The following is a 25,781-nucleotide window of genomic DNA, read 5'->3' as shown; positions in this document are numbered from 1 at the left end:
ATACCTGCCATGCTAGCTCCCTGACCAGGGATTGAGCTCAGGCCTCCGCGGTGACTGTGGTGATAGCACTGAGACGCAACCCATAGGTGACCAGGGAGGCCCCTTCTATTTGTATTTAAAAAAATACATTAGGATATACAACTGAGGTATCTCTAAAAGCCCCCAGGCACTGGAGTCTCTCTGCTTTTCTTTGGATATTGACTAGCGACTTTTGCTCTCCAATACTCATAATCCGGTGCCTCATATATATATATTTCAGGTCTGCTACATAGAAAAGAGTAATTCTTAGTTGTGACTTCAGGTATCTCTGGAAAGGATAGTCAAGCTTCAACCAGGGGATCGTGCAGGTAACTTGGTACAAATAACCGGAGGGAACCCCATTTTACCATTCAGAAAGATGAGGTTCAACATAGCCTTTAAAGGAAGGTAAGGGCCTCCCTGGTGGCAGCAGGCAGTTGAGCGCCGCACTGTGAAGCTGTCCGCAGCCTCTGCAGCACCGGGCTCCATACGGGCCAGCGTGAGAGAATCCCACATGGCGAATTAGACCTCTCCTGTCTCGCCCACTGCTTCCCTCAGCAGTGTATTTTGTCAGTCTGCCTGTTCTGTTCCCCACTGTCTCTGGTAAATCCGCTCACCCTCCCATGCATCTGGCCTGTACCCCGGTTCTTGTATAACTAAATCAATCTTAAAAAATAAAAATTAAAAAAAAAGGAAGGTTAAGAACTGAGATCTTGAATGTAGGTTTGTTAGACTTCAAAGTTCACACACCTTATCACACCTTTGGAGATCACTTAGCTTGGAAAAAACTTAGGTAAGATACAATAGCTGTTCCTAGGCATCTGAAAAGATGATAGCTGTGAAGCATCTGAAAAGTTAGACCTATGGTTGTAAATGTAAGCACTAGAACTATTTAGATTTTCCTTAAGTTGAAAAGAGAGGAAAAATATGCTATGAAAACTTGTCCAAACATAGAACAGTTTCTCTCTTGGTTATTTCAAGCCATTATGTTATACGGCCAAGTGAACCAGATAATGTGAATTGTATAAAGCTGACAGTATAGGCAAGCTTGAAGTTCATTTCAAAATGGCACATTTGGGGCCATTCATATAAATATGAAGGGAAAAAAGCATTAAGGGAAATTTTTAGGTAATTTCTCAAAAGGAAATATACCATTAAGCATACATTTAAGTGTTGAAACCTCAAGTCAAATCACACCATATTTCAAAGGCAAGTTTCAAACTTATTAACTTTGATTAAACTGCATTTCCTATTTGTTGAAATGAATGTCACTGGAATATTGTTATGTAGATATTTTAATTTATTGTATACATATTAGGCACACAACTGGAGAAAAAAATCCTTACAATATGAGAAGACAATAAATAGATGATAGGTACTGTTATACAAAAGGAATAAATGAGTATGACTGTAATTTTTCAACCACATTCATATTACAGTTTTAAAACATATCTTTTACACTGGTCAATTATTTATTTGAAGCTAGAGTTGAAGGAGAATGTATGACAGTTAAGTATTAGTTCAGGAACTTAGTCGACAATTTGGTTGTTAGTATTTATGTATGGGGAGAAGAAAACTGTTTACTGTATGTAACTATGTTTCAGGGTAAATGATTCTAATAGAAATTTTTTATTATGAAGAAGAAAGCAAGTTTAAATATTAGTTATTTTAGAAATACTACCTAAATTTCAATCATATTAAATACATCCTTCTCTAATTCCATTTTAATAATCTATAAACTGTCAGAATGTTAAACCATGAAGTAACAGAAGTTAAAATTTTAACTAAAATTTTAGATAGTCAAGTTATAAAGGAAACTAAAGAAAGAAATTCAGATTTAACATTTCAAATACCCACTAAGTTTGGCACCTTTCCCTTCTTACCACTAAGTATATTCTGTTTGAAATGGAGTATTTAGTTAACAGTACTTGGTAACCTTCGCTACAAATCAAGAGAGAAGCCAAGAGACCACAGATGCAGACTCATTAGTGTTGATGGAAAATGACAGCGAAGAACCCCAGGCAGGCTTGAGGGGTACAACAGTCAGTAGTCTGGGTAACAAGAGTCTGGTGAAAAAGCAAGCTGAATCTTCTGTCTTAATAATTAAAGAAAGTCACTCTACACATTATAATGGCTGACTCTCAAAGTGATCAACAATTAAGGAATGGCCAAAAACAAACAAAATCTGCATTCTGTTTAAAGGCAGGGATATGTATCATAAATTTTAAAAACATTTCCATGCAAAAATATTTTATCTAGAACATCTCATTCCTGAGAATGCATGCTGTACTTATATTTGATGACTTACAATTTTGGTGTAACTTGGGACTATTAAAAGTGAAAAGGGGGCTATGGTATGGTGAGGACAGAACTGGTCATTTAGAGGTGAACTTAAAGTGGTATAAACACATGTTGACTCCCAATGATGGACACCTAAAACTTACTTAGACTGCAGTGTTACTTCTTTTACCAAAATAAGTAAAAGAACAAACTAATACTGCAATGAAACATACCTGTATTCAAGGAATACAGTAACTAGCTGACAAAATTTACCTATCTTAGGCAAAAACTCATTCTGTTGAGATAGACAAGGTAGGTTAGCATCGAGACACATGAGACAACTGCTATAAGACGAATGTTAAAAAAGTGCTTCCTGCTATGAATATTAGGAACATGGCTATGTCCCGACCTAAGAGATATATAAAACCACAAAAATCAACCAGACAAAACACCCCAGGCAAAATAAAAACCCCATTCCTATCATAGTTTTATTTCTCTTCTATTGTTTCGGTCTCCAAGTACATCCGGCACAGTGCTGCATTAGGGCGGCAAACAAAAGCATCCTTTTCATTTCCCAATTCTGTTAACTGTTCCAGTGAAGACACACAAGGATAATGGTCTTTCAACATATCGGGCAATTTAGAAGTCTTCTCCTGAAGACGCTGAGAACGTCTAACTGGTGTTAGAAACTTCAGCTCTTTAAACGTAGAATTTGTTTCATCAAACTGCATCTTCTTTTTTAAGCTAAAAGCAGAAAAACAAATTTATTTTCAGAGTTACATAACAGGCTAACATTTTGACTTTGTATTTTTATGCTATTTATCACACTGTATAACTTGTATTTTACAACCACTGTAATATGATTGTCTTAGAGAGAGAGCACTATAAGCTCCTTAAAGTAAGGAATTTATTCTTTTCTCTGTTTGTTGTTAAATTTTGTACACAACGAATACTTGAAAATCTATAGAACTGGGTAGCTGCTCTCTTCCAAAACATTGTTATCAACTAAACACAACAAGAGACTAAACAAAAATGATATAATTTTTTTTCTTTTTCAAAATGATTACAGTTAGGGAAAAGCAAATACAGTATTTAAAAGGTGAAATGTGCCAATGACATATTTGAAATCTTTCTATTAACATGGTAGTTTTCATCTGAATCTCTCTCTCAGTTTTTTAGAACCCTAAGAGTTACTCACATTTATGAACTTTAAGCATAAAAAGAAAAGTGCAGCACACTGCTTTTTAAAAGTTTACCTTTGCAAGTATGGTGTAGTAGACACATTATATTTAATTAAGCAACTCATCCTGGTTTCTGTATTAGGAGTTTTAGTATCACTGATCGGATCTTTTGTTTTGTCATCATGTGATTTTTCACAATCTTGAAATACCAAATTTTTATGATGTTTATTTTCAATTTCCGGTTTTCCTGAATCTAGACTAATACTTGTATCTTCAATGCTGACTTCTTGGATTTGTTCCTTGATTGCACAAGTTTCCTCAATCTTTTCCCCTATAGAAACATATTTATAGATTAAGCTTTTGGTCACATTTAAAGAATAAAATAAAAAAAACATTAAAGTCATTCATTATTGGCCAAATTTTCAAAATAAAAGAACAAAACTGCATCTCCTACCCAGTAAATTTCCCAAACAAAAACTGCTACCAATTATTTAACAAATATTTACTCTCTCCTACACATCAGGGATTATAGTTACAAATACAAAAGTCCTTTAAGGGCATACTCCATGCAAGAGACATACTTGAAAGTAATTATAAAATGAGAAAGGTTCTGTAATTGAGGTAAGAACAAAGGTTATAAGACACTGTCCTTGTCATGGAGTTTATAGTTTAAAAGACAAGAGAAACAATGCCAGAAGCAATCTAGTACACCAGGTAGTGCAAAGGAAAATAGGAAGCACAAATAGGCGAATGCAATCCAGTTGGTAGGAGAGGGAAGGAGGGGATCAAGGAAGGCTGTCCCAAGGAAATGACATTTGAGGTCTAAAGGATTAGTGGGAATTGGGTTAGAAGATGAAGACTGGCCTGGAGAGACCAAGAGGCAAGATAGATTATATAGACCATTCTAAGAAATTAAAAAAGGAAAAGAAACAACAGAAAAGAAATTGAGGGATGTGGAGGAGAGGGAGAGTGACAAGAGGCTGGCGTTAGGAACTTAAGCAGATGAGTGACAGGACACTTTAGGACAAGAGTAGAGAAGCATGGAAACAAAATTGGGAGCTACTGTTCAGGTTAGTAGCAATAGGTGACCCAGACTATAGTTATGACAGTAATGATGGAAAGAAGTGGACAGTTTTAAGAAATGCTTAGGAAGTTAAACTAAATTTGAATAGCTGGGGAATACAGGTGGGGTGAGGAAGTAAAAGATAATCCCAAGATTTCTGGCTTAGAGAACTAGATAGTGTTATTCACTGATAGGCAACCAAAAGAAAAAAGGTTTAGGGAAAAACGATATATTCAAGTTTGGATATGTGAGGTTGAGACATCCAAGTGGTATTTGTCTCTATTACTATTGTCTTAAATTTCCTGATGGTATTCTCTTACACTTTATAAATAATTTGTAAATCTGATTTTATATCTGAAACTTAAACACAAGAGTTTATAGATAGCATTTTTCTTTTTTTACAACTAAGGAAAAATATTCTACTTGTTAGAAAAGATGCCCACAAATTAGTATTATTCTTTTTTTTTTTAATATTTATTTATTTATTTATACAAGCACTGGGTACAGTCAGAAGCGCGGGAGGGTGAGAGAATTCACCAGAGCCAGAGCAGGGAGCAGAACAGACAGAAGAACCGAGGTACACTGCTGAGGGGAGCAGCGGGCACGGCAGAAGAGGTCTGCGCGCCATGTGGGCCCCGGATCGAACTGGCGCTGCAGAGGCTGTGGGCAGCTTTGCAGCCCAGCGCTCAACCGCTGCGCCACGGGGAAGGCCCAGTATTATTCTTTTAAGGAAAAGTAAGAAAAATAACTGAACCAGATTTAAACACTTGTTTTATCTTTCCACATATTTCTGTAGCCAGTGAGAATGATGAAGATTCTTTCTGAAATTCTTATTTCCACTTTGCTGTCTTTTAGCAAGGCACAGGATTGGGTTATTCTTAAACCTTTCTCTGCCTTTTGGTTGTGGTATACTAGTCTTTCCTCTTCTCTCCCACAATTCCTTCTCAAGCTCCTTCATTAAATATAGCCAGTAAGGTCAGATTGCAGACATCTGTATGCTTCCCCAAGGTATATTAACAGTAAGCACAAATTGAAATATTCTTTGTTGAACTGTAACAGGGTGGTCCCCAGGAAAGGGGGAGGTTCCCTGCCCCACCCAAGGGAGGGTGGAGCTGAGCAGGAAGAGGAGAAGCTGCAGAAGAGACTGAGGAAGGAAGCAGGATGGAGCCAGGAGACCTGGAGGAGGCGCATGGAGCCTAGAGACACGTGAAGAAACTGCGCTTGTCTTTTGGTCGTAGACTGGGTGACACAGATGTGGGTGAGACCCATGGGGAGGTGACCATGGCAGCTTTTATCTTGATGTTGATTTTGCTCTTTTCCTTCCGGGCTTGTCTGGTTATTTTTGACCCTTTGCTGTGGGTCCCCACTGGAAGATGCTTTAGACTTGTGGCAGGCTTTGGGGCTTTGCTCTGGGCCAATCCCATTTGGATGGACTTTTACCCACGAGGGGACGGGTAACTTTGGGTGCTTCATTTAGAAACTAGACTCTTTGCCTTACCTGTATTGTTTCCTAGTTTTATTAAAGTTCCTTCCCATTAAAGTCTCCTATGTTTTGTGTTGATGCGGCGGATGGCAGAACCCATTTAGAATAGGCAGGTTTGCGGGGCTTGGGCTGCCCCTCTCCCTGTCCTATAACAGAACTACACATACAGCCAAAGAAGCAAGAGCCCCTCACACATAAGTCATGAACTAATTAATCCCATTAAATATTGTCTTTTTTCTCTTTTTTTGATATCACATGTAACTAAAACTGATATGTAACACAATTTAGAATATTAGTACAATTTTTTATTTTACTTCAAGTTAACTCATGATCTAGATCTCTACATTCTAAACTTATGTTGTGTACTGAGAATAAGGATACTTGTAACTAGCCTGGAAAGCAATTTAGCAGTACATATCAACAGTCTAAAAAAGTTCCGACACAAGCATAACTAGAAACTGCTCTAACAAAACTAGAAATTGCTCTAACCAAGGGAACAATTTAGTTTACATTTTTTTTTTTTTATAGAGGCATGTTTTCTTTCTTTCTTTATTTGTTTGTTTGTTTGTTTGTTTATACATGCACTGGGTACAGTCAGAAGCGCAGGAGGGTGAGAGAATTCACCAGAGCCAGAGCAGGGAGCAGAGCAGGCAGAAGGACCGAAGTACACTGCTGAGGGGAGCAGCGGGCGGCAGGAGAGGTCTGCGCACCATGTGGGACCCTCCTCTGGTGGCCGGGGAGCAGCTGGGGATCGAACTGGGGCCGCAGAGGCGCGGGCAGCTTCGCAACCCCGCTCAACGGCTGCGCCACCGGGGAGGCCCTAGTTTACATTTTTATGTAGTCATTTCTTTTCTTCCCAGCTAATGAACATTAACAATGGCTAAATGTGTGCCAGAGAGTGATATTTATATACATTATTTCATTCAGTAATTTCAATAATCTTGAGGAAAAGAATAACATTATCTACAGATAAGGATGGAGTTATATTTCTTGCAAAATGTCCAAGCATTTGACACAACCTAATATCTGAATCTAGAAAGCAATTATATTTTATATATATATATCTCACAGCAAATGAACCTACTTCATCTCTACCTACTATCCCTGGCAAAAGAGAATTCCTGAATGGGCATGGAACAGATGACACCATTCAGTAGGTGAAAGTCTTTAGAGATCATCTAATCAAACGACCTTTTTTTCCCCTCCCATTTTTCCCCTCCTTCCCCAAAGCCACCTTATTTTTAAGACAGGAAATTATAAGTCCACAGAGGTAAGTTAACTCACTTAGTAACACTCAATGACAAATCTGGGTTTGGAAACTGATCTCCTAATTAAAAATTCTTCAGATTACATAAAACTACTGACTATCAGAGGTAGGGCAACAGCAGTATGTGGAAAGAACAAAATAAACATTTTAAAAGTCTGAAAGATAAAAGAAAAATAACTGAGCAAAGACATATAATAAAATCACAATTCAAGTGAAGGAGACAAAAGAAACTTACCAAATTTAACTTTTTCTTGGCTCTTCGTTGTTAGAATGTCTACAATTGTATGCCGCATCTCTTCAATAGGCTTAATTTTTTTTAATGAAGAAAGCAGACCAGGTAAGTTTTATGTTCTCAAACATTAACTAGGCTGTCCAAGTTGAAAATACTAAAACAGTGAAATATGAAAACCAAAATTTCCTATTTTAAAATCAGGCAGTGGTTCTTAGGCCATGCTTCTCTGCTGCACCTCCCCCTGCAGTGACCTTTAGGGCTAACCGGCCCTAGGTCCGGCTGGGCAACCAGCGCGCAGGGGAAGAACAGCAAAACCCTACCTGCTGCACCTCCCCCCGCAGTGATCTTTAGGAATGGCTTTCGCCACGGTCCCTAGATCCGGCTGGGCAACCAGCGCGCCAGGGGAGAACACCCTGAAGCAGAGGAAGTGCAGCTGAAAGTTCCCTGAAAAGGCAGAAGCTTATCAAAAGATAACAACCACCAAGAACCACTACAAGAATGCTAAAAATCTTATCCCGTCTTTCTAGAACTACAACTTTAATCCCTTATTTGTCTTTCTAAACTTCCTTCCTTCTTCTATAATGGTCATTGCTTGTTATGTAGATCACCTCCCTGATGATGATTGACTGAGCCCATGAGCAAGCTAATTTCATTGATATTCATTCCTGTGCTTTTGGAAAACATATATATACTGGTCACAAACTTAAAGAAAATTACACTCAGATTTTCACTCTTGAAGTGTGTCTGTTTGTCATTTCTTTCCCCGACGCCCTGACCACCCTGCACGCTTCTCTCAACCCTGAGGTGGCCTCATCGTCTACTGTCTACTGCTGTGCTGGTCCGCGGCACTTCTCAGAACACCTAGGGTGTTCAAGTTGAAAAACTACTCTTTTCCAATTTATAGAATAAAAATGAACTTAAGGGATAAAATTTTGATTTTAAATTTCTCCCCATAAATTTTTAAGTTTTGGGTAATGATTACCGCTTACCTGATATGCACTAAATAAATGAACAAGCATCAAAACAATGTTATTAATATTTATTAAAGAAATTAGAGCCTGTTAAATAAGTTTACGTTTGATGTTTATATTGTTTTCTCCTTTTCTCTTATATTCAAGTTTATGATATTTTTGTTTCACATGCATCCATTAACAGTGTAGACTGATCAGCCTAATGTATATTGTATGCAAGATATTATAAACATTTCCTATTTTCCATGATCTACAGTGACTACTAATGCAATATATTCAAGGTATTATATAAAAGGGAAAGAAAGCTCTGGCTCATAGTCTTAATTCAGAATTCAGTCCTGACCTACTCATTGAACTTGGTTTCATTTTGGGGGGACTAATTTTGATTTTTGTTTTCTAGTTTCTGCTCTGGTGTCACATCTTTCTCCTTACACTATTGCATTCTATGTGAAGCCTTGCATCCAGTTATGATTCCTAACTATACTGCCATAAACTGTCTTACGTAAAGTTTCCTCTGGTTCAGTGTAGTAGAACCTAATATTCTGTTCCATGTGGAAGTCTGTGAAATTAGTATCCTTCAGCAAAGTGTTTTATACCTAACAGTTTTATATCTAGCTGCTGAATATTTGATTTTTTTTCTTTTTCTTTTCTTTTTTTTTTTTTAAGGGGAGAGCGCGAACACAATCCCCCACTACCACAAATTATGCAGTCGAGTTTCCCACATTTGGGGAAATCGTAGTGGTCAGCACATCCGGAGTGCAGTGCATAAGCCTCGCCCTGGGAAAACCACCTTTGTGATCATGGTATCTCCCCTGCCAGGTAAGTATTGAATATTTGATTTTTGATTCAAGTGAAGAGTCAAACAACATTTATTGGCTTTGCTGAGACTAAAGTGAATATATACTTCTTAAAGAAAATCTTAAAAACAATTTGTAAAAACTCTGTAAATAATCTCTAAATGTGTTCTTGCAAAACTTTATAAAAGGGAAATATACTTTAGGGACACTTACCCATAAATATAAAAAAACAACTAAGCTAAAAAAACCTCAAGATACAATTTTTACTATACCAGGGACTTTCGTTGCAACAGACTAGGAAGAGGTGAGAGGACTTCACTACAGTGCTAACAATGTTAGAGAAACTAGTTCTTGGCATTTCTATGCATGAGTAGGAAAAACAAATAGCATATAAATGTGAGTACATTAAGGCTCACTCCTAAAGTGAAAGTTATTTCACAAAGTCATCAGAACTTGCTAACCAGTTAACTTAATTCCATTTGCTCTGTATTCAACAAATTTTAATATTAAAAATTCAGTTTCCTGGAATTCTTAACCAGGAAATGCACACAATGGCAAGTGTACTAAAATAGTTTCATTAAGTGTATATTTCATCTTATGTCCATATGCTTACATCCGATTACCCGTAGTACATGAACAAATTTTAGAATGCTGGGAAACAGCTTTTATAATCCAACACTTAGTCTTTAAATGATCATTACAATCACATACATGGCCACAATTCTATCAAGTTAAACTGTCAATGTGTTCCAAGATAATTCTGAATCATTTACACTTAAAACATTTAATAAAAAATTCCATGAGTCTTCATCTCACCTGAGCTCCTGCCAGAATGGCCTTCTCATAGATTGCAATAACATTTTCAATAGGACTTGTGATTGGTTCAATACGTGCAAGGCATATCCAATACTTAACAAGTTTCTTGGCATCTGGAATATTTTTAATGAGGTCGTTCAGTATGACCAGTATTTCTTCGTTTGGGCATCCCTAAAATAGCAAGAAATAAAGTGAGTGATACCTTTCAGCCTATAAACTATATTAATAAATAAGCTTACTATAATCAAGATCAATGATAAGACTGGATAGAAAACTATTCATAAAAATATATTCACTATTATCCTCTGGATTACTCCATTATTCTGCATGGCTAGCAAGAAGTGAATCAATCAGGAGTATAAGAGAGCAAAAAATGAAATTGTAGATGAGATATGACTCAAACATGACTAGTACTCTATTTGGTCTCAAAGTTTACCTTCTTATATTTTGTGGAAATAATCCACTTGTTAACATTTTATTTAGAATTTTTATACCTACCAAATGTTTTTGTGAGAACTGCTTGCAGGTTATTTATTTTGTCTTTGTCAGGTTTTGACATAAGGGATCTGTTAAGTAAGAGCTACATATAGTTAAACAGTAAGGAAGGAAAATTCTATAATATCAACAAAAACCTCAGTAAAGCAAAAATAAGACTAGCATCAAGAGTTTCCCGAACTGCAATTTTTACTGGTTTTCAGAACAACAAAAAGAGGCTTATGAAGACTACAGCAGGGTTTGAAATCAAATCTATTTATTTAAATCTGAGATGCTAGTGGGTGACCAAAGCAAAATTAAAGAGCAATCAGGGAATAAAGAAAAATTCTGGAGTTGATTATTATACTCCATAGGATTTTGGTCCAAATATTGAAACTGTACAATAAATTCAAGAACATGATTACATCAGTTTACATTAATGGGGTTCTGTCTGCAAATATTTTAGCTTTTTAATTTAATCTGTGATAACTACTACTTACTAATTTGTGTTGTTATAAGTGACAAAAATTATAAATATACTGAAAGAATGTAAACAGAAGTTTCATAGGTAAAAAATCCCACTCTCCTGCTACTGTATATTGATATCTGAGAGGAATACACTATTTACATCTGGAGTAAAAATTTCTAATTAAGCTTTAAAAAAAAAAAATATTTATTTATTTATACAAGCACTGGGTATAGTCAGAAGCGCAGGAGGGTGAGAGAATTCACCAGAGCCAGAGCAGGGAACGGAACAGGCAGACCAACGAGGTACACTGCAGAGGGGAGCAGCGGGTGGCAGGAGAGGTCTGCGTACCATGTGGGACCCTTGCCCAGCGGCCGGGGATCGAACCAGTGCTGCAGAGGCTGCTTGCAGCTTCGCAACCCAGCACTCAACCACTGCGCAACCCAATACTCAACCGCTGCGCCACCAGGGGAGGCCCCTCTAATTAAGCCTTTGATATAGTTATACAAACTCAATGAAAATGCAATCCATTAAAGGTTAGAGAGGAATAATCTCACAATTAACATTAAATCAACATAATACCACCAATTGCTGGTCAAAAAGATTGACAGTATACTTTAATAAAATGTTTATGAAGGTAATTTGTAAACTATAAAATGCCATATAAATATAAAATAAAGATACCTCATTAATCAGGTTCAGGCATTCAGAAAATGTCTTGTTTACTTTTTCAGTAAATAATCTTTGTTCATCTTCCTCAGCCATGGTAGTCCAAAAGGATCCAACTGGTTTTTCATTTTGTGCTTCAGGCTCAGGCTGCGTAACTACTGAGGTTGGAGGCCTTTTTAGCATTCTTCCTTTGCCAGCCTTCCACTCATTCAGACGAGCTCTACAGTTAGAAGCAGTACATAAGCATTACTGTGACACTGATGATACACTGTCAAATATAAGTTAAAAAGTATTTCAGGTCTTTTAAGAGTAGTTCCATGTCAGTGGTACACGCATAGATCATAAGTTTAAAAAAAAATAGAATATATCAATATTATATGCTCAAAAACCCCAAGAATGTAGTTTTAAACAGAAAGGCTTAAAAATATTTCCCTATTTCATTAAGTATTTTAACTTAGATTATACAAAATAACCAAATGAAACATAAGCACAATGACTAAAGTCATACTATTATTGTCAGCACATGCTGGAGAATCCATATACAAAAAAATTCTAATACATTCTAAGAAATTATAAATCAAATTTACAAATTAAAAATTTGTAGATTTTTGGTGGCGATGGCAATGTAGCATATATAAATGTTGAACTATAATGCTATAATGTAAGTCTGTATATAGTTATTTATTTTTTTTTTTTTATAGAGGCATGCTTTATTTATTTGTTTGCTGGTTTGTTTGTTTTTGTTTTTGTTTATACATGCACTGGGTACAGTCAGAAGCGCGGGAGGGTGAGAGAATTCACCAGAGCCAGAGCGGGAAGCAGAGCAGGCAGAAGGACCGAAGCACACTGCTGAGAGGAGCAGCGGGTGGCAGGAGATGTCTGCGCGCCATGTGGGACCCTCCTCTGGTGGCCGGGGAGCAGCCGGGGATCGTACCGGCGCCGCAGAGGCCGCGCGCAGCTTCGCAACCCAGCGCTCAACCGCTGCGCCACCGGGGAGGCCCTAAGTCTGTATATAGTTATAAACCAGTTACATCAAAAAAAATTTAAGCTAATAAAATTCCATGTACTTACTTTCTCTCTTCTGCAGTTTCTTTGGGCCGAGTTGGTCTACTGTCAACAGTTGCTTTTGCTATAGTATGTCTGTGCTGATCAATGGTTTTTGAATTTTCTATCAGTTTGGTTTTATAAGATGAAGCAGGCCAGACTACAGTTTCAGATGTCACACTTTTTGATAGTGCTTTATTTCTCTTTATATCCTGAGAAGAACTGACTTTGAAACTAGATACAACTGTATTTAATTGTGGTAATTCTTTGTCATGAGGCCCTTTCCGAACTGTGACATTGGCAGAGGTTCTACTGATGCTCTGTTTCATGATGCCTTGTTTCGTGGTGTCTTGCTTGTCCTGGTGACTTCTAATAGAAGGTCGCACAAGTTGTTTGTTCTGAGATGTAGAGCTCACAAATTTAGTTGTAGTGGTCATGTTTAAAGGTCGATCACTTCTCACTATTACACTGCTAGTGTTTACAGGCAGAGGCTTTGTAACTTTAGTGACAGTAGCTGAAAGTTTCCTTGTTGTAGAACTCTCATCTTTGATTTGTAGAGGTTTTCTAAATGAATTAACCTTAGACTGAACAATCTGGCCACGATAAGATCCAAGAACAGGTTTCTTGGGCATGGTAGCATCTTGCTTTGGTTTTTCTGTAGGTGTTTGTTTCTTTTTACTATTGTTTTTAAGGTGAAATGCTTGGCTTAACGTCATTGGTTGACTTTGGGGGTCATCTTTAATTGACAACTGCAGAGCTTGATTATTATCCTCCAAAGTATGTGAATCAATCGATATATTTGAATTGGTTAATTCACTAGAAGATTTTAAAGGCATACAATTTTTTTCCACCCTTATATTATGTTTGCTCCCTGTAGGTCTACCAGCGTTTTCTTTATCAGCCTAAAAGAATTATTTAAGACAAATCACTACTTCAGAACTCAATTTATTTTTTTAAAGATTTATTTATTTATGCATACAAGAGCTGGGGTACAGGCTAGAGATAAAGAGGGGGTAAGAGGATCCACCAGAGACAGAGTGGGGGAACAGAACAGGCAGACTAACCAAAATACACTGCTGAGGGGAGGAGCGGGCGAGACAGGACAAGTCTGCCTTGCCATGTGGGTTTCTCCCTGGCTGGCCCAGGGATAGAACTTGTGCTGCAGAGACTGCAAGTCACTTCATAGTGCAGTGCTTAACCCCTTGTGCCACCAGGGGGTCCTGAGAACTCATTTTTTTTTTTTTTTCAGAAGAGTTTAGGAAAGGGAAAAGAGGAAAAGGAAAAGTTTATGGGGGCTATGTCCATAGCTTACCATTTTGGTATGAAGTTTCAGAACTTTTGTTTGTTCTTGAACCTGGGTCTCAGATGTCATCACTCTCTGGTCTTTCCTAATTAAAAATAACAAATTAACCCTGTACCAAGGAGGTTTCCTTTCTTGGAGGAGGGATGGAAGGATGTTAACAATTAACCGAATTCTTTAATTTAAATCGAGGCAGCAACTGAACTGAGACTTATATTGTGATTTAATAATATGAACAAGATGGCAAGAAAGTTAAAGCTATTTCCTTCAATCTTAACACGCTACCCATAAATATTTTAAAAACAATTAAGAATCTATTCTAAATCATTTTTTCTAGTCAAACAAATCTTTAAAAAAATAAACAAACCAAAACCTTTTTAAAGTAACACTTTGCTCAGTTTTAAGTATAGGAACAAGTATTTAACTTTAAAAATTTTTTAACTAGCTCTCTCAAAAGAAATCCTAAATTTACCACACATACACTCACAGCTTAATGTACTAAGAATATGAACTGGACAACCAAGACCGCATGGAAGGATAACCGATACTGCGTGGAACTGGGAAAGGGCTGCCCCCACAGCCAGAGGTGAGCTGAAAAGCCCCCACCAGTCGGAGCCCAGAGGGGAATCCAGCCACCGCCAGGGCAGACCTCAGGCACAGGGACTTCTGACTTGCCATTTTACAATAGGGATTTTTGCCACCAGAACCCACCAAGACTGTGTGGAATTGGGAAAGGGTTGCCCCCACAACCAGAGGTGAGCTGAAGGTCCCCACAAGCCAGGCCCTGCCTGGCAGGGAGTCAGAGCCCAGAGAGGGATCCAGCAATTTGGAGACTAGTGGGTGATCCAGCCACCCAACCTCCAGGGCAGCCTGTGGGACCTCAAGACACACCTTTGGAATTAAACAAATACAGAAAGAGGAGATATTCTGTGACCGCGACCATTAACATATTCATAGTACCACTGCCATACTGGACTTCTGGCATAACAGTATTTGACTAGATTGGACCACCAGTTTCCTACATCCCAGAAAGAGTATACCAAAAAGATGCCAGCCAGTACCAGCAACACAGTGTCCCAACGCATAGGACAAATTAGAAAACAAGCAGCAGGGAGAAGAAAAACTACAAGCAACCAAGCAAGTCCTCAGGGAAAAAACACACCACAAAAAGAAAAATCAACCACCAGAATGCAACAACAGTGACTTGGAAGAACTTCTGAGCCTTCCAGAAAGAGAATTTAAAATTGCCATGATTAAAAAACTGACAGAAGTCATTAAGGAAAACAATAATAAGGGAAAAAATAATCAACGATCAGAAGAATGAAATTGAGTCCCTAAGAGGGAAGTGAAAAAAATGCAGGAGATCAAAGGATTAATGGAGGAGCTAAAGAACTCTGCGGAAAAACAGTGAAAGCAGAATAGATGAAATGGAAGAATGAATAAGACACAGAAATAAAAAGAACCAAAACCAAAAAGGAAAGAGAAGTACAAATGAAAAAGAATGAAGAAAGACTTCGGGAACTATCTGACTCCATGAGGAAAGGAAATATGAGTTATAGGAATCCTGGAAGGAGAGGCAAGAGATATAGGAACAGAGAAAATATTCAAGGAAATAACTGAAGAGAACTTCCCAAACATGAAGAAGGAACTGAAAATAAACATACAAAAAGCAAGAAGAAAACCAAACTTCCATGATGAAAGGAAATATACAGCAAGACACATAATAGTAAAGCTCCCAAGAATCCAAGACAAGGAAAAAATAATGAAGCTGACAAGAGGGAAGAAACAGATAACATAAAGGAAAACCAATCAGGCTGACATCAAGCTTCTCCAAAGAAACACTACGGGTAAGGAGAGAGTGGAGGAACATAGTCAACAGCCTCCAAGAAAACAGATGCCAACCAAGAATACTCTATCCCGCAAAGCTTTCCTTCCTCTATGAAGAAAGAGTAAGGACCTTCCCAGACAAACAGAAACTCTGGAATTTCTGTATGACTAAACCCCCATTCCAAAAAATACTACAAGGAGTCCTAAAGCCAGAACCAACAGAGGGATGAATAAGAATGAAACAAAACAAAAAAAGAAAGAAAAATCTAGGGCCTCCCCTGGTGGCACAGCGGTTGAGCGCTGGGCTGCAAGGCTGCGCGCAGCCTCTGCAGCACCGGTTCATTCCCGGGCCACCGGTGTGGGTCCCACAAAATAAATAAATAAATAAGTAAATAAATAAATAAATAAATAAACAAAACCAGGCAAATATAGATGCTAACATATCAATATTAACTCTAAATGTAAATGGACTAAATTCTTCAATAAAAAGACACAGAATTGCAGGCTGGATCAAGAAACAAGACCCAACCTTTTGCTGTCTCCAGGAAACTCACTTAACTACAAAAGATAAAAATAGACTGAAAGTAAAATGATGGAAAACAATCCTACAAGCAAATGGACCAAAAAAGAAGGCACGAACAACTATACTTACATCAGATAAAACAGACTTCAAACTCAAAAGGTAAAAAGAGACCCAGACGGTCACTACATTATGATCAAGGGGACAATACTTCAAGAAGAAATAACACTCTTAACATATACTCACCAAATGAAGCACCACCAAAATATATCAGACAACTATTATCATCTCTGAAAAAAGACATCAGAGAAAACACATATGTAGTGGGGGACTTCAACACACCACTATCAACAATGGATAGATCAATGAGACAAAAAAATAATGACATTAAAGCTCTAAATAAGGATCTAGACCTCATGGACTTAACAGACATGTAGAACACTAAATCCAAAAAAACCTGAGTACACATTTTTCTCAAGCGCACATAGATCATTCTCCAGGATCGATCACATACTGGGACACAAGACAAAAATCAACAGATATACCAAGACTGAAATCATACCAACCATCTTCTCTGACCTTGAAGGCATCAAACTAGAAATATATCGTAATAAGAAGGCAAGGAACCCTCCCTGCTCATGGAGATTGAAATCCACACTACCGGAAGACCACTGGAGTAATGAGATCAAAGAAGAAATTAAAAAATACTTTGAGTTGAATGACAAAGAGGACACCAATTTCCTAAATGTATGGGACGCAGCAAAAGCAGTAATAAGAGGAAAATATATAGCAATATAGGCTCACATCAAGAAATAAGAAAGAACTCAAAGAAACAACCTAATCTCACATCTCAAAGAACTAGAAAAAGAACAACAAAAACCTGAAACCAGTAGAAGGAAATAATAAAAATTAAAGCAGAAATAAATGAAATAGAAACTAAAAAAAAAAAAATCCAAAAGATCAATAAAACCAAAAGTTGGTTCTTCGAAAAAATAAACAAACCCCTAGCCAAGTTCACAAAGGAAAAACAGGAAAAAGCACAAATAAATAGTATCACAAATGAAAGAGGAGAAATCATAACAGACACAGCAGAAATCAAAAGAATAATCAGAAACTACTATGAACAGTTATATGCAAAAAAGCTCAATAATCTAGAACAGAAGGACAAATTCCTACAACTTTACAATCACCCAAAGCTAGATAAAGAAGAAATAGAGGGCCTCCCTGGTGGCGCAGCAGTTGAGCGCTGGTTGCGAAGCTGCCCACAGCCTCTGCAGTGTCGGTTCAATCCCCGGCTGCTCCCCGGTCACAGGAGGAGGGTCCCACATGGCCGGCAGACCTCTCCTGCTACTCATTGCTCCCGTCAGCAGTGTACTTCGGTCCTTCTGCCTGCTCTGCTCCCGCTCTGGCGAATTCTCTCACTCTCCCGCGCTTCTGACTGTACCCAGTGCTTGCATAAATAAATAAATAAATAAAAATCTAAAAAAAAAAAAAAAAAGAAATAGAACACCTAAACAGACCAATTACAAGCAGTGAAATTGAAATGATCATCAAAACCCTTCCCCAAACCAAAAGCCCAGGACCAGATGGATTTACAAATGAATTCTACCAAACATTCAGAGACGAATTAGTGCTTCATAAACTCTTTCAAAAAACTGAGAAGGAAAGAATATACCAAACACGTTCTATGAAGCCAACATTACACTAATACCAAAACTGAACAAGGACAACTCAAAAAAAGAAAACTACAGGCCAATCTCTCTAATGAAGATTGATGCAAAAATCCTCAATAAAATTTTAGCTATCAGAATCCAACCATGTATCCATAAGATAATTCACCACGACCAAGAAGGATTTATTCCGGGGACAAAAGGATGGTTCAACATCCGAAAATCAATCAATGTAATCCAATACATCAACAAAAATAAATAGAAAAACCATATGATAATATCAATAGATGCTGAGAAAGCGTTCAACAAAGTACAACACCCATTTATGATAAAGGCCCTTGAAATTCTCGGGATACAAGGAACAAACTTCAACATCCTAAAGGCCATATATGACAAGCCCATAGCCAATATCATTCTCAATGGTGAAAAGTTGAAAGCATTTCCATTAAGGTCTGGAACAAGACAAGGATGTCCACTCTCACCACTGCTTTTCAATATAATACTGGAAGGCCTAGCCAGAGCAATAAGACAAGAGAAAGACATACAAGGAATCCAAATAGGGAAGCAAGAAGTCAAACTATCACTATTTGCAGATGATATGATAATATACATAGAGAACCCCAAAAACTCCACAGTAAAACTAATCAAACTAATCAACCAGCACAGTAAAGTAGCAGGATACAAAATCAACACACAAAAATCAGTAGCCTTGCTATACACAAACAATAAATCTGAAGAAGAAATCAAGAAAACCATCCCTTTTATTATTGAAACAAAAAAAATCAAAAACTCGGAAAGAAAACTATAAAATACTGCTAAAAGAAATAGATGAAGACACAAAGAAATGGACAGACATCCCCTGCTCATGGATCGGAAGAATAAACATTATCAAAATGGCCATCCTACCAAAAACAATTTACAGATTCAATGCTATTCCAATAAAAATTTCAATGACATTCTTCAAAGAAATAGAACAAATATTGATGAAATTCATATGGAGCCACCAAAAACCCCAAATTGGCCAAAGCTCTCCTAGAGAAAAAAAAAAAAAAAAAAGGGAATGGAGGCATCACACTCCCACACTTCAAACTATACTACAAAGCCATAATAATCAAAACTGCCTGGTATTGGAACAAGAACAGACACACAGACCAAAGGAATTGAATAGAAAATCCAGAAATAAACCCAGATTTATGGTCAACTAATCGTTGACAAAGAAGCAAAGAATATGCACTGGAACAAAGAAATTTTGTTCAATAAATGGTGCTGGGAAAACTGGGTTGCTACATGCAAAAGAATGAAGCTTGACTACCACCTCACACCATGCACAAAAACGAACTCAAAATGGATTAAAAAACTAGACATAAGACCTGAAACCATAAAATATATAAAAGGAAATATAGGCGAAACACTACATGACATACGCCTCAGTAATATCTTTAAAGACTCATCACCCAAAGCAGTGATAGGGAAGGCAAAGATAAATAGATGGGACTACATCAAATTAAAGAGCTTCTGCATAGCAAAAGAGATAGTAACCAAAACAAACAGACACCCCATTGATTGGGAGAAAATTTTTGCACACAACACTAATGATAAAGGACTGATCACAAAAATCTACAAAGAGCTGAAGAGTCTCAATGAAAACAAAGTAAATAATTCAGTCAAAAAATGGCAGAAGAGCTAAAAAGGAACGTCTCCAAAGAGGAAATGCAAATGGCCAGCAGGCATATGAAAAAATATTCAGCATCACTGTAATCAGGGAAATGCAAATCAAAAGTACAATGAGATACCATCTTACACCAGTGAGAATGGCACATATTAAAAAAACTAGCAACAACAAATGTTGGTGAGGATGAAATGTTGGCAGAGAAATGTTGGCGGAGAAAAAGGAACTCTCCTGCACTGCAGGTGGGAGGGCAAACTGGCCCAACCACTGTGGAAAGTGTGTGGAGATTCCTCAACCTGCTAAAGATGGAGCTTCCATATGATCCAGCAATTCCACTCCTAGGTATTTACCCAAAGGACACAGAATTAATTAATTAATTAATTAATTCTAAAGGGCACCTGCATTCCTATGTTTATAGCAGCACTATTTACAGCAGCTAAGCTATGGAAACAACCCAAATGCCCAAAAATAGATGACTGGATCAAGAAGACATAGTACATATACACAATGGAATAATACTCAGCAATCAAAAAAGATAAACTCATGCAATTTGCATTAACATGGATGGAGCTGGAAGGGATCATGCTCAGCAAAATAAGCCAGAAACCTAAATAAGGGACCAGGAAAAAGACTAATAGGGTAAAAATCAAAATCAACAAGCAACTACAAACCAGAGACACACACACACACACACACACACACACACACACACACACACGGGGGGGGGGGGGCGGTTTGTAGGAGGGATTAGGGTCAAAATAAGGAGGGTGGTGGGAATTGTATGGGGACTATAACCAAGATGAAAATGCATACATTGTGCAAAAGTGAAAACTGATGCAAAAAAGTATATAAAATAAAGAATATGAACTTTAGTTTCTAGATAGCAATGCATTTAGAATACATGTCCAAAGAAAGTACTTCCTCTAGTATTTGACCTAAATGCTTTTACATTACAGACATAGATGGGTTACTACAGGATGTGAGGCTTTCTTAACCAGTAAACAGATTGATTTTCGCATACTATGAGGAGATGAAAAGTTGACATGCCTGATCCTAAGATAGGTTCCAAGTTCAGAGATGTTAGGAGAAAAAAGTCTACATTTCAGAGATAACAAAATTTTGGTTACATTGCCTTTCATATATATTTGCTCATATGATGAGAAGGGGCACTTTGCCCTAGCTTACACTATGCATTTTGAATGATGAAAGAGGGCCCACTAAACAAGGTACCTTGATAGTTATCTTCTGAGTATATGTGCTTTCTCTTCCTCCCAGGTATTGCCAGTAGCTCAGAGCATAGCAGTCTCCCCAGTTTAAGCTCCTATATTTACCACCTGGGTGGTAGATACTCCTCACAGGATTCCCTGGCCTGTATGGTGTGGGTTGAGGCAATCAAAATGCAGTTTGCTCCCAAGATGATATCTTAACTTATCAGGCACTCTATTGGGCCTACAGTATACTGTGATGTTATCTCACTGACAAAATTAAAAGCAATCTTAATAAGAATTAGCTTATCTTTCCTCCACCAAATACTACTAGCCTAATGGCCTCTATTTTCATGCATTCTGCCTTCTCTCCTGTCTAATGAAAGCTGGCATTATGCTGACTGGGAGTCAAACTCTGAAAGGTCCATGCAGGAAGCCAGAATGCAGGAGCCAACCAGGAAGCCCACCTGGGGGGCAGGAATGCGGATACCTGCCTGGAGGACTCAGACAATGAGCCTCCCCCCTCCCACTAAGAGTCTCATCTCAGACAAAGAACCTCTACCTGCCCAACAAACTTTTCCCGCCGTACGAGCCCAACTACCCACCTGACCTCTCCTCGCCCTATAAAACCCTGCTTCCCCCTAACAACGTGCGCGGCTTCACTGACCCCCACCTTGGGTCTGTGAGGTCCGCCTGGGGCACAATAAACTTTTCCTCCCTTTGAGAAATGTAGCCTGGCTCTCCTTGTCTTTACCGCGCCGAACCTTTCACTCTCTATCTGTAGTCTCCCTTTTTCCTACTCAGGGAGGTTGTTCCTATGATTATGTGCTCATCCTCCTGTATTATGATGTTATGCAATATATACTATATATTAATAGATATTTATACATACATTAGGCAGACTAATATAGTATACACTATATGTAATACTACTACAATATATACCAACATAAATTATACACTATAATATAAACTATAATATAGTATAGTATAACTCTCCCTCTAGCCCGTGATTAAAGGACAACTCTGATACATTTTCACAGAATTGAAATGAAATAAATTTAACCCCACCTGGATAATAGCTGATTGTCCTGTTTGTACGCAAAAAAAGTTTTTCTTTTTAACAGCTGTTCCTTGAGTTTTTGTCTTCTTTGCTCTAAATAACAAAAGGGCAACAAGCCAAACATTAGTTAAAACGTATCAAATAAACATTGCTTAAAGATTTTACTTCGAAAAACGAACTACTTGACATATCTCGCATATGAAAAAAATTACCATGAGAGGTACCCACAACCACTCAGCATAAGAAACACACTCATCACCTGCAAATGAAAAAGGGGATAATACCGTCTTCAACAGGCGGCCACTGAACATCAAACTTCAAGAAACTACAGTAAACGGTACAGAGGAGACACTAGACTCCAAGTTCTCTCTCATGTACCAGAACTGGATTGAGAATTTTTTTCCTTTAGCTTTTCCATGTGAAGGACAAAGAAACAGCAATCTTCCTTCTGAAGACCTAGCCAGCTCTCGATGTCCATGAAGTCGAAGGCGCGACGATCGGGGCATCAGCACCACCCGCGCCCGCCGAACCCGCCGCCGACGCCCGCGGGGAACGTTCTGCGCAGGCGCAGTGGGCTCCCGGCAGGGAGGGGCCCCGCCCCCCGCGCAGCCCCGCAAGCGCCGCACTCCGAACGGACTCCGCCCGTGGGCCCGTCCACGCCGCCAGGGGCCACGCCCGGCCAGCCGCGACCGGAGGCGAGGCGCTCCTCCACACACCCACGCAGAGCGGGCACCACTCGGCTCGCCAAGGCCGCGGCCGCGGGCGCCGGGCCGCCGTTTGGGGCGCCCCCGCGCGGGCGGGGCGGCAGCTGGCCCCGCAGCCCCGGCTCCGACCGCCGAGCCCGGGCTCTCCGCACGCGCGGCCGTCCTCAGGCCCACGACCGCCCGCTGGCCCGCGGCCCTCACCTCTGAAGGCAGACTCGCCCCGCTGACTCGGGGGCAGCTGCAGGTCCCGGGGCACGGTCGGGGCGCTCATCACGCGCGGGGTCGGAAGCAGCGTCTCGGCACTCGGGGAGCCCGGGCCGCCGCGCTCTGACGCGGGGCGGGGACACGGCTTTAGACGGCGCGGCGGCCGCCGCCGCCCATTGGTGCACGGCGTGAATTGAACGGGCCAATGGGCGTGGAGGGGCGGGGCCTCGGCTGCGGTTACCGGGCCGGGCTTGAATGCCGGGGCTCCGTGGGAGCCGAGTCTGATTTTTTAAACCTAAACAAGGTTTAAAAAAGTGCTGCGTCCAGCACTTGCAGTGGGAGGAGGTGCCGGCCGGCTAAATCCCTGCTCTGCAATAACGGAAGGGACTAGTCGTTAGACGCTACAGTCCATTGAGGAAGGCAAAAAGGAAAAGTGTTTGGCTGCACTTCTTTTTAGTTTTTTTAAAGATTTATTTTATTATTTTTATGCATACAAGAGCTGGGGTGCAGGCCAGAGGTGGGGGGCGGTTGAGAGAATTCACCAGAGACAGAGTGGGGAGCAGAACAGGCAGATCGACTGAAATGCACTGCTGAGGGGAGCAGCAGGCAAGTCAGGAGGGGTCTGTTGCGCCGTGTGGGTAGCTCCCTGACACTGGGAACTCCAAATCCCATCACCACCAAAGGGAAGGTGGCTGGGACCTGGGGGTGGGGTTAAGCAGCCAGGTTTGGTATAAAGCCAGACGTGTGGGCTTTGGAGAGGATCCCCCATTTTGACTCCCCGCCAGCTAGCAGCGTTAGGCCAGCTCTGAGAGTGCCTTTGGGTTTCCAGGTCGGTGGATCGGGTAGGATGCATTAAAGACTTTCCCTATTTTCTCCCTGAGTTGTACATTTCCTTAATTCCCTTTCCCTTGTAAATAAAACCTTTTATTAACCTTTTTGTGTGTGCCCGTAGTGGAGTATTAATACGTCCCTTTTAAGCGCACGGGTGAGGACCCACAGCCAGGCAACCCGTTTTATATTGGGGGTTGCCCCATAACAACGTGAGGGACTCCGAAGTTATTTGTCCACATTGCCCAGCTGGCAAAGGGGAAGTGAAGTGAGGGTATACTTTTCTTTGTACTACCCAATTATCAGATGTAAAAAAAGGGACATGAGGATGAGAAAAGGTTACAATTAGGATAAATTTGCCTATAATTTTGTGATGATAAAATACCTCTTGTTGTAACCATCTCATGTGTCTGTATAAGGGTGCTGCCATAATCTTTCAGTTCTAATTTGAAAATAATTGCCTTCATTAAATCCACAGACCCCAATCCACAAGATAAAAAGAAAGAAATCAGAGCTGCAAGGTTTAGGGGGTGGGAATGGGGTTGATGGAGGGAGTGCTGAAGGCTGCGCCTGTCTGGTTTTAAGCACTTGATTCATTGTGTTTCTCCACTTAGCTCACTACAGTAAGGCTGGACTGGATGTTTCAGTCAGGTTTTAAGTAGGTCACAAATGAGACAGTGAGATTTCTATCTTCCCTGCCTAGGCTGACAGCCTTCACAGCTGGCATTCACCGGTGGTGAGTTTGTTTACAGGACAGGGAGAGGGGCACCCCAGAACCCCCAAACCTGCCCATTCTACATAGGTTATGCCATCCACTGTATCAAGATAAAACATACTCTAGTGCGTAAGACCTTTAATGGAAAGGAACTTTAATACAATTAGTGTGCAACAAAAGAATGACAAAGAATAAAGTTTTCAAATCAAACACTCAGAAGTTACCCATCCCTCGTGGGTAAATGCACAGCCAAACAGGGCTAGCCCAAAGCAGGGCTGCTGAGGCCTGGAAGCCTGGCACAGGTCTAAGGCACCTCCTGGTGGGGACCCATAGGAAAGGGGCAAAACAGGCCCAGCACCTCTGGGACAGAAGGAGCAAAATCAAAATCAAGATAAAAGCTGCCATTGTTAACCTGCCCACGGGTCTCTCACCCACATCTGCTTGAACCAGTCCAAGGCTGAGAAGCAAGAGCAATTTCTTCAAATGTTTCTCTGCTCCATGTGCCTCCTTCAGATCTCCTTCTTGTTCTCCATCCTTCCTCCTTCCTCCTTCCAGTCTCCTCTCCAGCTTCTCCTCTTCCCTGCTCAGCAATGCCCTTTCTTGGGTGGGGCAGGGGAACTGGAACCTCCACCTTTCCTGGGGACCAACCTGTTACAAGTTTTTCCTATTTTTTTCTTCAGGCAGAATCTTATAGTAATATCTTGCTAATGAGAAAGTTAGTTTAGAGTAGTCTGTAGATTTTTTCTGTAGATTTTTTTTCTTGATTTTCCCATTTTTAGTGTATGGTTAAGGCCAACCCTGGCAGAACCAGGACCTCACTATCCCTAAGACATCATTGCTGTCTATACTCCCATTACTATCAGTTATTTGCTAAAGTTTCATGAGGCAGGTTAAGTAATCAGGGATTCCCATTAAGAGATGAAGAAAAGTTTAACAAACTAGAACAATTAAAAAGTAATTCACAAATCTCCCAAGTATTATACTAACTTAAAGAAGTCAGCTGCAAAGGGTCACCATATGGTATTTCATTTATATGAAGTATTCAAATAAACAAGTCCATAGATATATAACACAGATTGGTGATAACACAGATTGGTGATTGCCAGGACAGGAGAAATGGGGGAGAGACCATTTCATAACTTTGCAGTGGTGGAAATGTTTTGAAGCTAGCTAGAGGTGGTGGTTCTACAAAGTTGTGAATGTATTGGTGTCACTGATCTGTTCTCTTTAAAATGGTTAATTTTAGGGCCTCCCCTGGTGGCTCAGCAGTTGAGCACTGGGCTGCAAAGCTGCCCGCAGCCTCTGCAGCACCGGT

The 25,781-nt window shown here is 39.7% G+C and overlaps 1 protein-coding gene and 1 non-coding gene across 4 annotated transcripts; both read right to left on the bottom strand.

The window, feature by feature from the left end:
- Positions 1–1,305: 1,305 nt before the first annotated feature.
- Positions 1,306–23,050, bottom strand: CKAP2 (cytoskeleton associated protein 2). 3 transcript variants are annotated; one of them, XM_037527242.2, is made up of 9 exons: positions 22,921–23,050; positions 22,024–22,108; positions 14,074–14,149; positions 12,789–13,663; positions 11,733–11,937; positions 10,109–10,279; positions 7,528–7,597; positions 3,555–3,810; positions 1,306–3,042 (listed from the first exon to the last, which is right to left on the bottom strand). In XM_037527242.2, exons 1-9 carry the CDS (start codon positions 22,988–22,990, stop codon positions 2,787–2,789), a joined length of 2,064 nt encoding a protein of 687 aa, XP_037383139.1. In that variant the 5' UTR covers positions 22,991–23,050; the 3' UTR covers positions 1,306–2,786. The 3 variants fall into 3 exon arrangements, with proteins under 3 accessions (XP_037383139.1, XP_054557459.1, XP_037383141.1); XM_054701484.1 differs by lacking the exon at positions 22,921–23,050 and adding an exon at positions 22,275–22,540; XM_037527244.2 differs by lacking the exons at positions 22,024–22,108; positions 22,921–23,050 and adding an exon at positions 20,978–21,003.
- On the bottom strand, positions 9,159–9,322 carry LOC119260016 (U1 spliceosomal RNA). The gene has a single exon (XR_005128656.1). It is a non-coding gene; the product is annotated as a U1 spliceosomal RNA (small nuclear RNA).
- Positions 23,051–25,781: the final 2,731 nt, after the last annotated feature.

The sequence above is a fragment of the Talpa occidentalis genome, unplaced genomic scaffold (assembly GCF_014898055.3).
Source record: "Talpa occidentalis isolate TD23 unplaced genomic scaffold, MPIMG_talOcc4v2.1 talOcc4.5, whole genome shotgun sequence".
Lineage (NCBI taxonomy): Eukaryota > Metazoa > Chordata > Mammalia > Eulipotyphla > Talpidae > Talpa > Talpa occidentalis.
Note: the sequence above shows the minus strand (reverse complement) of the source record. Positions and strands in the feature narration are given on the sequence as shown.